The following is a 16,570-nucleotide window of genomic DNA, read 5'->3' as shown; positions in this document are numbered from 1 at the left end:
TCAAGCTGTTGAAAATGGGGATTTTCTTTCATTTATTTTGACCAAGAGACAAAACTACAGTAGTTACATCTCAGCACATTCAGAAGGGAGTTACATAAGTAAAGGCCCATGCTTCTGAGTCTATTAAAAATAATTTCGTTTCACACACACCTGAGGATGAGCTGAAAACCCCGAGGGTTCCAACATATCTTTTTCATCCACAGACATCGTGATCTGATTAAAGAAACGACTGAAAGAACTTCATGCATTTACAGAAATTGCTAGTTACTAGTATAAAGGCTGGAACTCCGTTGGCCACACTGCCAATTACCCCATGATGTAATTAAGAGTCTTCAGACATTATTGAACAAGGTGCAGGAGGGGAGCTAAAAAGATACATGGCTAATGTATTCCTTTCTGATAAGGGTAAACTGTAGTAAGTAATTCAAAGCTAAGGAGGACTATAAAAAGAAACTTTGCATTTGGAAAGGAAACAAGATGCCCAAAGCTTTTCTGCAATTTTCACACACAGTTTCTGATGCATTAATATTAGTGATACTGAAAAAGTTGCTGTACTAATGGATTAAATCAGACTGCAAATTCACTTTTAAAATAAATTATGATGGGAAAGCAGAGAATACTGATATCTAACACTAGATGGAATTGTGGAACTGAAGAGGAAGAGCTGTTTCTCTTTCAACCAGAATTATTTATAACTTGGTAAAAAATAACAGCAGGTTGTTACAGATTAGTTGGCATCATTTCCCTGTGCAGGGGACTTGAAAGGCTGCACATGAGCCCTGCTGGAATCAGCTGTGTTGTGAAGGAACAAAGAAACTGACAAAACCTAACGTGTAGGAAAAACGTTCTCTTCTAGAGTCTCTGCCAGAAATAAAACTTTTAAGAATAGCAGCACTGGAATCCATTTGAAAATTAACACCCATTATTTAATTAATATAGTTTAGAGTAAATAATTTTATTATCATTAATTGTTAATTTTAAATATACATATATGAGATCTAGCTGACACAGAGATGTCAATACTCACGTATCCTGTAAGCATTTTAAGGCTCAGTATATCACAGGGTCACATTAGTATGGTAGAATGAACAAGATTTCAAGTTCAGCAGCAAATGCCACTGAAAATTTATGGAGGCATAACGCAGTCAGAATGCTCTGTTTATTGATCTGCTGAAAAGAAAGGAAGTGATGTTTCTATTATAATTTTTCATTTACTGTGTAGATACAAGTTCTCATTTGCATAATATAATAAGATGAAATACAACTCTATTGTGCAAGCATCTGCAAAAATTTAACAATAAATATAATATTTCCCATAGTAACTTAATAATGGGACTACAGTGATCTTCATTAAGAAATCTCAATCCTTCTCCTTCTCAGTAGGTGTCAGTATGTACTGCTCCTAACACACACATGCAGATATTTGCAAAGGTCTTTGATTTTGGCATGATGTCCAAGTATCTTAATAGACTGGCACTAAGCAAACTGACTTCTGTGAGTCCTACGTGCCATGCTTTAACATCACAATTGTTAAGTTTAGGACTGTATTTTTTTTTCCTATCAGAAACGTGCCTACAAAGAACATGCATGGAAACTTAATACTACCAAACCTTTTTAGAATGATGTTAACAGGAGATCCAAAAATATCTTATGTATTTGTACTGCCTATATGCACAGGTACTATTATACTTGCCCATTTATGAATAACAGGAATAAATAACACAAGTGATCCAATTATTGAAACCAGAAGAAAGGCCCATAAGAACATTCGATCAAGCACCTGAGCAATAAATTTCCAGTCTTCAACAACCTAAAAAACAAAGAACATAAGAGCTGTCCAGTATGTGCAAGAGCAGGTGAACATACAGCATCAGACTCTGCAATAATTAATCACTTCTTATTTTCCTCCCCCTCCTAGGCAGGTCAACCTGATTACCCCCTCCTTTTCAATATATACACATATTAATAAATCACACTGTGACCCACAGCAGGAAAACACTTCTCTCTATGTAGATATGCAGCTTAAATGCTAAATTTTAGTGGACCAGTTGACCCCAATGAGCATAGAATATCCTCAGTTATGCAGAGAGAAAATCAATATGCAATTTAATAACATACTGGAGGATTTAGGATTCATGCCACAGCCTCACCATAGAGTAGGACTCCCAGGCAGAAGCTAGATGCTAAAGTTGCAAACAATTAGCAGCAGACAGCAGCTCTAGATTACACACAACATCTGAGAACTGTGACAACTAGTGCATGGAATTACACACCAGGTAGAACACTCACAGTGCTTTCAAGACTGTTTCCCTTTTTGATAGGATTATTTATGTCTACAGACAGTTTTGCAAGTAATGCAAGTACAGCTGATATGATCATGCAAGCAAATTAAAACTGCCAAAAAAGCAACTTTCGTTTCAATTGGAGCTACCTGCATTTCCCAGGCCTACTGCATCCTGCAAGGCAAGGCTACAACACCAGCTGTGTAAATTTTTTTTCAACAACCAAGGCTAAAATCTTTCTGCAGTCAAAGCCTGCATTCCCCAGGGGCCAAATAACAAAATGTAAGTGAACCCCCAGTCTGCTGTATGTGCAGTTGTGGCGTTTAGAGTTGCACCGACTAAAAAACAAAATACCTATCAACTCTCTTGCCACATACAATTGAATAAAGTAATTTAATAAAGAGAATCGACTCACAATTTACTCAAAACTATACCTTTAAGCAAACTATTCTATTTGTGCTGTATATACATGGACATACTCTGCACTGTATATACAAGAATCCTATTTTGACAGTACAGTAGGTATTCAAAATCCAGTCTGGATCCCTTGTGATAATATCAGAGCACAGTCCTGAGAAGCTGCATTAGAAGAATTAATTTGCTCCAAGGCTAACATAGGAGTACATTCCTCTCAGCAACTTTTACAAGAGGTGCTAGTTTAAAGTAAGGAAGGAAAACTAATTTGTAACGATCTTACCTGCACAGCATAAATACCCACACTAAGGATAGCTCACTGTGAAAATGCACAGACTGAAAAATATCCTTTAAATTGTATCGAAAGTTGTCAAAGGGAAATGATAATAGGGCTAGAAGAGATCACTCAAGAGCTCATCCAGTCAAAGTCTGATCTCAGCACAAAATAATTAATCTATGGTGACAGCCTGTATTTAACCTAATATAAACTATGGAATTTAAAATTGTCTATATTTGGAAATGAAAGATGCAAGAAAAAGGCTTAGCAGGAATTATTCTGGAATTGTGAATCAAATATATTTTTCAGGCAGCCTGCAGGTACAACACTAAAATGAAAAATACCTACTTCTTTCATTATGAAAACAGCATGCAGCAGCCCTGCAGGTAGCAGTTACTGCACATGCTATTGTAACAGCTGTGTGTCCCTGAGCATATTTGATTAACAACAACATGGGCTTCTATAGGAAAGCATAAATATGTCAGCAGTTCAGGTATGGCATTATACCAACCTGGGAGCTCAGTGCTGGAGCATACCTGTACTTCTTTCCAGCAGAAACAAGTGTATGACTTCCAGTGAAGTATAAAAACTAGAAAACCTAGCACATACTGAATGTGCCCACACAGTGAACGTGCCCACATATTGAATGTGCCCACACAGTGAACGTGCCCACACAGTGAACCATTCCTCCTTCTTGTTGTGCTTCGTTTCAGTTGCCTTGTTCTTTATTTTTTTTAATTTCCCCTTTTAACAAAATGAGTTTAATACCACTAGAACACCCACCTCACGAACTTCATTCTCCTTCATAACATGCCTTGTGATATATCGGATAGAGTCTAGAGCAGCTTCCAAGGTGTTTCTGGATGACTCTGATCCACTCGTATTTCCTTTTTCCTCCTTCTGAGCAAAGTATCTATCTACATGACTTCTCATGCAAAGCAGCTTGGGAAGTTTGTGAAGAAATATCTTGCGAACCCAAGGTGCCATGGCGTTGTGTGTAGACGAAGAGCGGTGATGAATATTGATAGCAAAGACAGTTATCACGATGGACAGAGTCACAAATATCATAGTAAACACCAAGTACTCTCCTATAAGTGGGATAACTTTAGAAGACGATGGAATAATCTCTTCAATGACAAGAAGGAAAACAGTCAGAGAAACCAGGACTGAAGTGCAAAGGGAAATTTTTTCACCTTCATTTGAAGGAAGATAGAAGACGAGGACAGTTAGAAAAGAAAGTCCAATGCAAGGAATGATGAGAAACAACGTGTAAAAAAGAGGTAAACGTCTAATTATAAACGAATACGTAACAAAGGGATACCAGCAGCATCCATCAGTTCTATTTCCTTTGCTCCCTGTTGCAGTCACTATTTCCCATTCTCCATTATCAAAAAAGTCTCTTTTGTCAACATCATAATCTTCTAAAATTATATCAACTTGGGAGCCATCGTAAGTCCAGGAACCAAATTTCATAGAGCAGTTTTGGAGGTCAAAGGGAAAGAAGGTTACATCAATAGTACAAGAACTTTTGTAATTTGCTGGTGGAGTCCAAGCAATGGTGCCATCATATTTTACCACAGTTTTAGTAGACGTCCCCTCAAAACGTCCATCTGCACTGAAAGAAAAAGAGATATGTGGAGGAAGAGATGTTTTGTTATTGTTGTTTCAGCTGTTTGCTCCTTCTTTCTCCCCTTTCACTGCCACAATTTTGTATCGTGCTGTGTTCACAGTTTACTTCTTGTGGTTGGTTGATTTCCTGGGTGGTTTGTTGGTTTATAGGTTTGTTTTTTTTGGGGGGGTGGTTTTTGTTGTTTGTTTGTTCTGGTTTTATTTTTTAACCTGAATCTCACACAGTTAATTACCTTCACAAAAGTGAAGAACATTGTCAAGCCATTAAAAGATCTGTACTGCAGCCCTGATGATTCAAGCAAGGGACTGTGGAAATCCTCACCTTTGGCAGCCTGACCAAACCCTGATGTTTCTATTGGTAATACAGCACAAATACTTCTAAATCTGGAGAAATCACAATAATTGGGGAAAAAAAACAACCACTCCACTTGTGCTCCACTTCCAAGCTTGAAATTATAATCAGTCTCTCTTGACTCACCAAGCCAGAAAATGTTAGAAGTGTTGCATGTGCACCTGAATTGATTAGAAAGGTTCATTCAAAACTTATTTCCTCTGGGGTTCATCAATTCTTGAAGGAACAAACTTACTGCTAATTCTTAATGTACTAAACGTACATTCACATACTACGTACAAGAAGCCTCCTACAAGCAGGTTGGAAAGTCACGTTAGCAAGAGGAAAAGGTGTTCTATATAAAAAGATTAAAATCTTACTTGTCATATAACACAATGTCTGGGATCCAAATAGAATCCGACGGGACACGAATAGATGTTATTCCAGCATACTCTTCAGGGTTCCATCTTAATTTTACATCTATCCATTCCTGTAGATGCAAGAGGTGTAGAAATCATAATAAAGGTGGAGTTCATTTAAGCAGGATGTGATCAGATAAAAATAGACATACAGGCAACTTAAAATTAGCAAACAAATGCATCACACTTCTGTAAGTTTTCTGAACTTCATATACAACACTGAATTTGCTGAACAGACAACTAAGGACATTGTCCAGCATTTGTTTTTTATGATAAGAGCCATTTGACACTATTTTGATACAGACCTCACAGTATTAAAATCTTTTTTCACAGCATGTTTACACAAGTAAAAGCATTAGAGACAGTATTTTATATTTGAACTAAAAGCTCTAGAGGGGCAAATGCTCAGAAACTTGCATTTTTCATCAGAGAGAATTGTAAATACATTCAGGTCAGTTCTTATTTCATTTGAGCTGACTTAACTGCAGTAAGTTCTGCTTGCTAAGTAGTAATACAGTCTTCTTGAAAATAAACGCCTGAACTTACAGTCATTGGAGAGAAGAGAATGGAAAGAACCAGAAAAAAAAATAGCCAAAATAAAAATAATTCAGTAAGGCAGCAAATATAATTAGAGCCTGCAACCACTTCTCTAAGTTAAATTAAGAATGATTTGTGAGAAGCATTTCACAGGCTAATAGTGGCCACTAAGTTTAGCATGGGACTTAGATTATTATCAAGCCTGTAGCTGCCTCTTGCCCATAAACAAATGCTGTGATGAGCAAAATCAGCTTTTTATAGCAAGTACATACAGGTCTGAAATTGAAAACTTCAGTGGTAGTTATTCACTGAACACCTGACAAGAGAAATATCTTAAAACAAATATATAACAATATACACAAACCCTTCATACTCCTCTTAACACAGCTCTAGAAAGAAAACCTGTTGTACACAGGCAGTGATTTTCATCATGGTGATAACACACACCTTGGTCTACTCAGCAGCCATTCAATGCAGCCTCAAAATTATTTTTATAAGGCACATTTTAAAAACATATTTCATTTTTTTAAACTGAGTTTTGTAACAATTCATCCTTTCAATGTAAACAAACTACGTGAAGTAAGAAAGAACTACAGCGTCTGAGTGAACAGATATTTAGCAAAGTTGCATCCAATTTTCAATTTGCAGTTCTGAAACCTCAGAGTTCACTGCTCTTTTACACACACCTGTTTCAGCCAGACGTTTGTGGTCATCAGCTGATTCTTCTCATCCTATAAAAATGAAATGTATTTTATTAAAACAAAAAAATTGCACTGCACATAGTAACTAAGTGCTACAGTTGATGCAAGTTTGTGATGTAAAAAACAGAAAGCACCCCTAAACCATTCCAGTCTTTGCTAATACACTTTTAGGAGAACTTTTAAAACATAACAGTTATGCCCTTATATTATTCAACTGCTTAAAAAGCAGTATTTTCCCCCTCCTATGATTCTTTCCTCTCTTCCTTTTTTCCATGTGACTGTATTTCATGCACTCTTACTGTTTTGCTATGGAAACAAGATGGAACAAGAAACCCGTGGAGGAAAAACTCCAAGTGGAAAAACCAACTGATTCGATTTGAGAAGAATTTGAGGAGAATAAGTTTTGGGAGAAAAAGTAAAATAAAAGAAACAAGCTTATTTACTGTACGTACCACATCTACTAGCTGAGAGATTGCAAGACCAAACTTGATTTTTATCGTATCATTCAGGTGTTCCACTGGACGAACCCATCTTTGATAGTCTTCAAATAAACGTTTAAACAAACGATCTTCACTCTTGGCAATAAAAGAAGGTTCAGATACACCTGCACAATAACAGCAACTTATTAACAGTGATTTAAATGAGTACATCTGTGTGCACACGCTCAGGTAGTAATAAGTTTCTCATCCCCCTCCATCTAGAAGCACGGCCACGGCTGTGTCAGAATGTTACAAAACGACCTGGCTGTATTGGCCCCTCAGTACTGCCAGCACGTCTACTGCTCAAGAAATGAAGATACTTTTACTACTAATAATAACAGAGGCAAAATGCTCTCATGTCATTTGACTTACAGCACTTACCAGGCACCATGGAACCATGGAAATCTCTAAAACTCAAAACTTACCTATGAGGAGTTGAAGTTCTATTGTTCTAAACCAAAGTGGCACTTTTAAAAACCAGCACATAGGCCTTCAGTACACTGCAGAGCTTCTGTTTGAAATGTAGCTGTCTCCACCTTGCTTCTTCTAACATCTGTGCCCATGCCACACGTAAGCTCTGCAGTACTTGTAAAGTACTTTTCCCCACATCTTTATTATTTTCTAGACATGTGCTAATGTGTCTATCACTAAATCCTCTGTTTTTCTATAGACAGGAAGGCACCTTTATTTTTAAGTAATAGCATGCAGTCAGTCACTTCATTTTCAGAGTGCTCAGGGATCCATTTCAGTGCCTGGAGACTGACTGATGACCTACACAGACAAAGTCTTTGTACAGTGAACAAAGAACAGCAAATTAAAATGTCTCCTCCCATCTCCCTGGAGAATGGGATGTTTGGAAGAGCTTTGGAAAACAACAAACAATGACCCAGGAGATCACACAGACCACCAGAACACATGAAGGAGCTTGCTGCTCACTGATGGGATTTCAATTGACTGAAACTACTGCAAAAGAAAGACTTCATAATTATTATTGTCAGGTTAAGGGGCAAAGTAACCCAAAGATGTTCACAAACATCTCTTTTTAATGCACCATAACAAAAAGCTATGGCATGACCTTTCTAGAAGTGATGTGCTCACTAACAGTATCCATCTAAAAAAAGATGCATCGAAAATAGGAAAGCACCACAGAATGGCATAAACAGATTAAAACCAGAGGCAGACATGCACGCGAGGAGAGATTTAAAAGATTAATATTATTTTGCTTGGCAAGGAGGTGAATTTAGTGCACGCCACAGAAGACGATGAAGTAGTGAACGGTGCTTGCAGAAAAATGACTGTTTAACCTTTCTTGTGAAAGACAAAGGAAACAAAAGGATCAATTAAAAGCAACATCAGAGATCTCTATTTAAAGTTTATTGCCTAAGATTGCGGGGCTGTGGTCAGCGCAGGTAGCATGATGTTTGCCTGTCAGTCATTTCAACACCACCTGGATCAACAATTTGAAGGGCTTGCATTTGTGGCAGACTTGGCTGGGCTGAAGACACCAACTGAAATGCACCAAAGCTCCCTGCCTGCGGCTGCACCCAGCCCAGACAAGCGCAGCGTCGCAGCTTTTGGTTTCCTCCCACCCATCACAGCGCTCTGCTGTGCTGTGAGGGCCTGACCACGAGGGGATTTCTCCACCTCAGTGGAGAACAGTGCAGCAGAACCACTGTTAGGAATTCTTACTGATATTTAAGCTCAATGCAACCTCGTTAGCCAAGGGCTTTTTCCTGTTCCTAACTGCACACGGATTTGCCAAGCTCTGCTTATTACAGACATCTGAGAGAACACTTCCCGAAGACACAACTCAATTTCTCTGTTTCTCTATCCCTATTTCCTCAATGATGAATAGTTTTGTGTACATTCCAGCCTAATGTTTCATAAATACATGATTTTTGTATGAGCATTAATTGCATTTTCCTGTTAAAGTTCCAACGCTACCGAGTTTTGTGAACAATTTGTGAGCATTAATTGACCTTGAAGCAATGCAGAGGCAGAGTTGCACTGTCACAGTCTCTGTGCTCCTGTAAGATGACCTCCTGTGCACCAACACAGCACTCTCCAGGTACACACCACTTGCAGATGCAGCTTCTCTTACGCTGAGCTAAAAGGGAATGTGTGCCCTTACCACTTTGCCACGCTTCAGAGCAAGGTTTTCAAACACCTCACACTCAGACCTACACCATACTCACTGATTTAATGAGATTACCATATTTACTAACAGCATAATTCAACTAATTATCGCTATTTTCCTCTCTCTCATGGAAATATCCACACGTTTTCATGCTTCTAGCTCTCTTTTCTGCTTACTAAATAAGCTGTAAGAGGAGGTTATATCCAGAAGGAGGTTGGAGGCAGTAACAAGGTCTGAAGAATGGGCAAAAATAAAACAAGCTCCTCACCTTTCTGCATGTTATTTAATAGGACACACAGCTCATCCACTGCATGGACTGCATGCATTCAATTACTCTTCTTTGTGTATTTGCATGCTTTAAAAATTACCAAGTGTGTAACCGTCGTTTATCAGTGTTAGCACTAATTAAAACAATCTGAAGAACTGGTGGTTAGCAGAAAAAAAGGTACAGAAGAGAGCAAAAGAGGGGAAATACAGCTGGCAGCAAGGCAGCAGGCACTTGGAGGAGGCTACACCACTGGAAAAGAGCAGGAAGAAGTTAAACCTATGGAAAGGATTAGCAAAGTGGAGAACAAGCCTCACACTGAAGCAGGTTTTCAGCTCCTGAAGGGCCACTCTAAGCATGCCTGCACCTGTGTGGCTGTAGCCAGGTGGAGCTCAATAACTTCTGCAGCCTGAACCGCAGGTAGCTGCGCTCTACAGTGATAAATCCTGGAGGCAACACTTACTTCAGTTTGCACCCAAAGCTCTCTCCACTCAGTCTTCCTCCGTGTGACTTTGTGTACAGGACAAAATTAAAAAATCAAATCAGGAAGTGGACAAAATTTGAATTCTGCAATCACAAACAATCATTTCTATGCCAAGAGCGCTCATTTTTTGTATCATTACCTTAAGAACATGGATGCAGTGGGAGCATACTTTTGACAGGGCTACAATGGGTTAAAAATTAAGTAGGAAATGCAATTAGTAACAGAAACAACTGGATCACTACTTGGTGCTTTTCGAGAAGAGATCCATGGCGCAGGGGGCTTCTTAGAAGTCTAATATTATAATTTAGAATCTCTAGCACGGGTTTCTTATTTAATATCACTACAATGAGAAAGAACAGTATGAAGGATAATCATCATGGCCATATATCCGTATTTTATAATTAAAACTTGCTTCTTTAATGGTATTCTGGTGTAGTGCACAGCCTGCTATCCATAAATCTGCCTGCTACAAACTGCAGCACACCCAACAGCTTGCCTGCATACCAGGGAGTGGCATTAACACAGCACACCTGCTTGGGTACACTTGCACTTTCATTATGACAATACTCTAATTTTCAGTGTCTTTCACATAATTTATAATGAAGGAAGCACTTTGAAGGCTATACGTGCAGTGGAAACACTTTGCATCGTATTCTACAACCATCCCATGGTCATTTCAATGGAAATATATTTAAATTTTCCATCTTTCCTATAAGCTCTGAATCTTCTACACCGAGCATTGGTAATTGTCCTCTGAATTCCCCAAGCAGATCTGGTCACATCAGACTACGCTGGGAGCTGGTGACAATTTTAAGAGCAAGCCACAGTATTATTGCACAGACAGGAAAAAGTAAAGGAAGAATACTTTCAATATTAACTATACAGATCTTAAAAACATAAATAAAAACATATAAAGAACGCTCAACACAGAGAGAGAACCCCCTGCCACTGCTTCATTAATCGGAAGATACATGTAACACAACGACAAATCCCTCTATTCCTTAAAATGATCACAAGTTGCAGTTGCTGCACGGTCTTCAGTTTCGTCAGAGGATATCTAGATACCTCCAAGGTTAAGAGTACAACCAAGACAGACCTGTGTTGCAAGAACTTGTACATATTTCCAAGAACTTGTACATATTTCCATTTATTTCAGGCTGCTCAAGTCATTTGGAGCATTGCTATTTGCTCTCCCCCAGCACAGCAGTATCGTGCCAGCCAGCAGCAGAGCAGAGTGACGTATTGCAGACATGAAACTGTCAGAGATTTCCAACTGCAACGCTGCTTAGCCTTAACCAGTATGAACAACGGCTCGACATCTGCATGTAGAAAGCAGGGAAAACAGTTCTTACGCTCACTTGAATTTAAGAGATCAAAGTTTTCAGCTTGATAATTGGAAAGTATAACTAGACAGTCCCCTAAGAGCTTAGCATCAAGGGATAATTACTGCTCATACTAATGAGTGCATGTACAAATTTTATAACGACAGCAGCATGCTATACTGTCACGCAGCCTGCAGTTCATCAGGAAATAGATACAATCACCTTCGGGCTGCCTGTTCGGAGCCCTGATTTTGCTCCAAACATCCGCACTGTGGGTTGTATGATAAAAGCACGGGGGTGGCAGGCAGCCCTCTGCGCTCTGCAAGGAGTGCGAGGATGAGCAAGCGCACAGAACCTCCACAGGCAAACTGTTTGCTTGTACAGACCTAATCTAGAGGGTGTGCATCGCAGAAGCATTCTAAGAATCACCAAAGAAAACAAAAAGAGGAAAAGAGAGGCGGAAATAAACAAATAAATGCCAAAATCCCCTTTGGGAGGGGAAGGCGCGTGGCTTTCTGCTGTCAGGAAGAAGCTCGGGTGGCAGCAGAGCTCTTCACCGTCTTTCTGCTGCGATGGAAAACGCTGCGTTTCCAAATTCTGTGTTACAGAATAACCTTTTCAGTCACATTTAGCGGTAACAGATTGCAATTGTGCATGCTGAATTAAAAGCAAGAGGGCGATGCAATCCAGTTCCCTTACATCCTACGCAGGGCTATTTCCTAAACTTTGAGCTTTCAGAAAAGCCAACTTTATCTTCCGTTAATTTCCCTCCCGCTCGTATACTGCGACTCCCGGATTATCATTCTTTCTGGCAGAAGCCTTAGCAACGCGCCCATAAAGCACTTAGAAATATTTCTCGATCAATAATTCCTTGAAGGAACATCGATTTTGCTCCTCCAAGCTTCGTTTCCCGCCCTCGCGCGCTGCCTCGCACCCCTCAGCCCGTGCCGCAGCGGGCCGTCAGGCGGCCGCTCCTCAACTCCGAGAGACAACGCGCCGCCCCGCGCCCCTCCGCACCGCGGAGTGACCGCAGCGCTCCCCCCTCAGCCCAGAGCCGGGCTGCGGCCCCGGGGCCGAGCGGTACCCCCGCCGAGCGCCTTACCCGCCTGAGAGGCGCGGACGGCGGGGCCGGCTCCGGGCTTCCCGAGGACGGGAGCGAAGAGGCAGGCGAGGAGAAGAAGCAGGGGGCGGCCGCAGCGCAGCCCGGCTCTCGGCTCGGCCATGGCCCCGCCGCCTCCGAGCCCCGCGGCGGGCACGGGGCGCCGCTGCCGGCGGGAGGCGCTGGCCACGCCCCGCGCGGAGCGGCCGAGGGGCGCGAGGGGCGGGGGCCGCCGTGGCTGCCCGCCCTCACTCCCTCCCTCCCTCACAGCCTCCCTCAGGGCAGCGGCCCGGGCCGGTGCTCCGCAGCCCCGCTGGGGCTCGGGGGTGTCGGCTGTGCTCTCGGCTGTGCGGGAGGAGCGCTGCTGCTGAGGGGGAGCTCCGAGCCGGCGCTGTCTGACCGCTCTTCCATACGGAATTACAGTTTCTGAGTCAGAATGGTTTGGAACTTTTAGTCGCAATACAAATTAATTGATGCAAGCTGAAAAAAGACCTAAGATAATTCCACCTGCCGCGGGTAGCTAATGTATATAATAAAAGCCCCTTCCAGGACCTATTCTCAATACCCGGTAACCAGAAAGCTGTGTGAAGGGATAACTTTAAATGCATCAACTGTGAAATATCAGTGATTAGTGATATCTTTTCCTCAATGGCCGTAATGTTAATATACAGAGTGTGCACAGCATCGGCAGCACTGGAAGCAGCCGGCACGAAGCGAGCTGTGCTCACATGGAAGACACCGTGAAGATTTGTACATTTAGAGAGGAAAGGTGCGGGAGATGGGCTGAGCAGCTCTGCACAGCACTGCACAACGAGGAACCTCCTCCACTCCAAAAAAATGACCAGCATTTGTAGGTCCTGGAATGAGCCTTACTGAAAGTGGCAACGTATAACCACAACAGAATTCTCTCCTTCAAGTATTCATGCTGTACAAAAATGACGAGGCTATTATGTTCAACGACCAACACGGGCACTTCAGCATCAGACCCATGCTGAGTTGCTGAACTCTTGTATTTCTTATTGTCTGCCTGTCCTGCATCTGTGCTTGGGCTGCGTGTGTCACTGGGCTGTGAGTGACAGACATACTGCAGGGTGGAAGGAGGGCTGCTTACACAGGAGTTCCTCCCAGCACACAGCATCGATCGCAATGCTCTGCAGTAAGCATTCCTCAGATTGAGAATCTGGCTGCATGCTGCATGCCCTCCACCATCAAAACATCCAGCGTGTGGCTCTTATTGTGAAGTGCTCGGTGCACAGGCAATGGTCAGCACAAGATGGAGAATAAACGAAAGCCCAAAGCGTGGCACGGAAATCAAACAAGCAACCTTCCCAACAACCAAGCCCACCAATGTTGTATTCTTTCGTGTTGCAGTGGAGTTTGGATGTTTTCCGTGTGCTCCAAAAATTACTGGGCATTGCTTCAACTGGAATTACAAATCTATTGTTTGTGATGAGCGCTCCCCTACTGCACTGCACCTGCTGTTCCTGACCTAAGGTTACCACACAAAGTCTGTGTTTCTTTTATCAGCATATGAGCATGGTGGTAAACGCATCTCAGAGCCACGTTCAGTTAACAGAGCTAAACATAGCTGCCACTCCAAAGTGCAGGACGTAGCTAACTGGATTTATTACATAACCGTGAATTTGTTTGCAGCTGTGTCCCAGCCTGACCAAACAGATGCTGGAAGATATAAAAGGATTGAATTGTCTGCACTGCATGCCCAAACTTTGTCTAAATATTTTATGTAGATCATCTGGCAATTTTGCTGTATTATTACTGGTATAGAAAAGACTACTAAACAATAAACCTTTTTTTTTTTCTTCTCGTTTGGGCTTGGAGCAAAATGTTAATACTGACAGTAGCATGCTAAGCTTAATATTTATCACTGAGACTGAAACAGTTACAAGAGAACTGCCTGGGCCTCTCTCAGCAGGAGCTGACAGCTGAAGGTCTCCACTGAAGTATGTGAATCCCCAGCAAATTGGCTGATGGCAGCTTTTACTGGGCACTGTGGAGAGCTTTAACTGGAAAACCAAACGCCAAACTAATCACAGATAAAAACAGCAAACTGCGCTGTTCTCTTTGTAAAAAATCTTTTGAAAAACGTCTGAGAAGCTGAATTTTCTCCTGCTGAAAGCAGAGAGCTATAGAGCCACTGAAGGGTACTCAGTTCTCGCAGATGAAATATTCTAGCAGTTTTTCTTATTGTAATAGAAATGACTACAGTTAAAACCTGAAAACAAGGACAACTTTTAGTGCACAAAAGCTGTATAGGAAGCCTTCCTTGAAGAACATAGAAGACATTTAAAAAGTCCCTCAGTATTCTGAAGGTACATTTCTCTTTTGTGTGACGTACCTGAGCGCGTTAACACCATGGACTTGGATGTCTTGTATGCACTTGGATGTGTTATCAGTGCATCACATACAGCTCTGTGCCTTCCAAAACCGAGACATTAACATACGTGCAATCCTTATGAGTGAATATACTCGTACAACACAGTAGAGAACTATTATCCCCAGTTTTAAGAATCTGAACTGAAAGAATAAAGAAGTGGTTTGAGAACAAAAAAGAAGCAGCAGCCAAATTTAACACATCCTTTATCACCTTGTGTGCTTTTGTAAGTATGTAAAACAAAATAATGGGATGAGCAGGGACTTGCATCTGAAGTAACCTTCTGTGTTTCAGAGCGAAGTGTAAATCACACAGGTAACAGTCCTACAAGGTATCTGCTCTTCATTTGAAAAGAATTGTCATTAGAATTTGTTTATTTTTTCTTTGTTTAACTTTCATTATCTCTGAAGCTACCTAGAATAACAAAACACACGACCATTTATTAGGATAGCCTATTTGTGAGTACCTGTCCTGGCAAGCTCTATTCTGCATCCCAGTGAGACGTAAACTCTCCAGTCTTTAAGTTTACTAACATCATGTTGGGCAAACCATTGCAAGTAAATACTTTTACCTAATCTGAAAGATCTATCACCTTCCTTGAGACCACATGAAGTTCTGGTGTCAAAATAACACCTAATCCATGGCACTAACTAAATATCTGAAATACTAACGCAATACCTGGTAAACTCCATGCTAGCACCAAGCACACCCCAAATAATACATGAATTAAAAAAAAAACAGAAGAGGAATCAGCAAAGATAACTCAAATGCATCATCAGAAGTAATTATTTGGTGTTATGAGTTATGTGTAGCTACACAGCTTCACACAACACCTCCACGTGTAACGGAGTAGAGATCAGAAAATGTAAAACATCCCAGCTTTTAATTATTGCAGAATCTGAGAAGTTCCCCTTTCACCAGGGAATGAAGCAGTCAGGCAAAGAAATAGCATCGGTAATTCTTGAAACAAAGATCCACGTGTGCTTTTTACTTCTCTTCCTTAGAAACAGCAACATTTAAGAAACAATATCTTCATAAGTCTATAAACTACCTGGTAATACTTCTACTACTACACCAAGACTCCTTGTGTGAAGCGCACACATTGACGAACCCTGACGTAAATGCTGTAATGGATTTCTAGAAGACAGAAAGCATTGCTGGAGTCTGCTGTAATTTAAGTGATCTTTGACCAGTTGGAAAGAATCTCTGTGTCAGCACTGCTGCTTTTCAGGCATATTCCAAGCATTATGAAACAGCCATCATTATGGATATCAGTGATTCAGAAATCTGCAAGAGATGCTGGTATTCTCTAATATCTTAAATGAATTATAAGAGGACTGCATGCTAAATTCTCTACATAGAGATGGAGCTTGAGGTATTTATAGTCCTTTGTTATGGAGATTAAATCTTACTCCCTGCATGTTGGTGCAACTATTCAGGACTTTTTACACTATCATTCCTAGGTTATGACCTAAAAGAAAAGGTCTAGTATTGCACAAGGTGCAAAAAAAACCCTCAGTCTAACCTTATTAGCTACAAAACTTGAATACTGACAAAGTACTAATTACAGAAGACTAAAGCAATTGAAACAATTGCTCTCCACTGAGACTTAGAAAATTCATAAGCAGGTCCTGTGGCTGCATAGAACCACATCACCCTTACCTCGCTACGCAAACAGCTGTGGCCAACGTGAATGCAGTACATCCACAGACACCTGAATCCAGACTCCTTCCTCTGTTCTCAACACTGAATCTTAGAGCAATGAGATAAAAAAAAAAAAAAAAAGGGTTTTGTTGAGACTG

General features: G+C 40.9%; 1 protein-coding gene across 3 annotated transcripts; it reads right to left on the bottom strand.

Annotated features, from left to right (window-relative positions):
* Positions 1 to 17: 17 nt before the first annotated feature.
* CHRNA5 (cholinergic receptor nicotinic alpha 5 subunit) lies at positions 18 to 16,541 on the bottom strand. Of its 3 annotated transcripts, none has more exons than XM_052672203.1 (6): positions 16,431 to 16,541; positions 7,043 to 7,194; positions 6,576 to 6,620; positions 5,314 to 5,423; positions 3,757 to 4,588; positions 18 to 1,810 (listed from the first exon to the last, which is right to left on the bottom strand). In XM_052672203.1, exons 3-6 carry the CDS (start codon positions 6,600 to 6,602, stop codon positions 1,649 to 1,651), a joined length of 1,131 nt encoding a protein of 376 aa, XP_052528163.1. In that variant the 5' UTR covers positions 6,603 to 6,620; positions 7,043 to 7,194; positions 16,431 to 16,541; the 3' UTR covers positions 18 to 1,648. The 3 variants fall into 3 exon arrangements, with proteins under 3 accessions (XP_052528163.1, XP_052528162.1, XP_052528164.1); XM_052672202.1 differs by lacking the exon at positions 16,431 to 16,541 and adding an exon at positions 12,380 to 12,536; XM_052672204.1 differs by lacking the exon at positions 16,431 to 16,541 and adding an exon at positions 9,935 to 11,061.
* Positions 16,542 to 16,570: the final 29 nt, after the last annotated feature.

This window comes from Tympanuchus pallidicinctus, unplaced genomic scaffold (genome assembly GCF_026119805.1).
Source record: "Tympanuchus pallidicinctus isolate F22 unplaced genomic scaffold, pur_lepc_1.0 scaffold12, whole genome shotgun sequence".
Taxonomy (NCBI): domain Eukaryota; kingdom Metazoa; phylum Chordata; class Aves; order Galliformes; family Phasianidae; genus Tympanuchus; species Tympanuchus pallidicinctus.
Note: the sequence above shows the minus strand (reverse complement) of the source record. Positions and strands in the feature narration are given on the sequence as shown.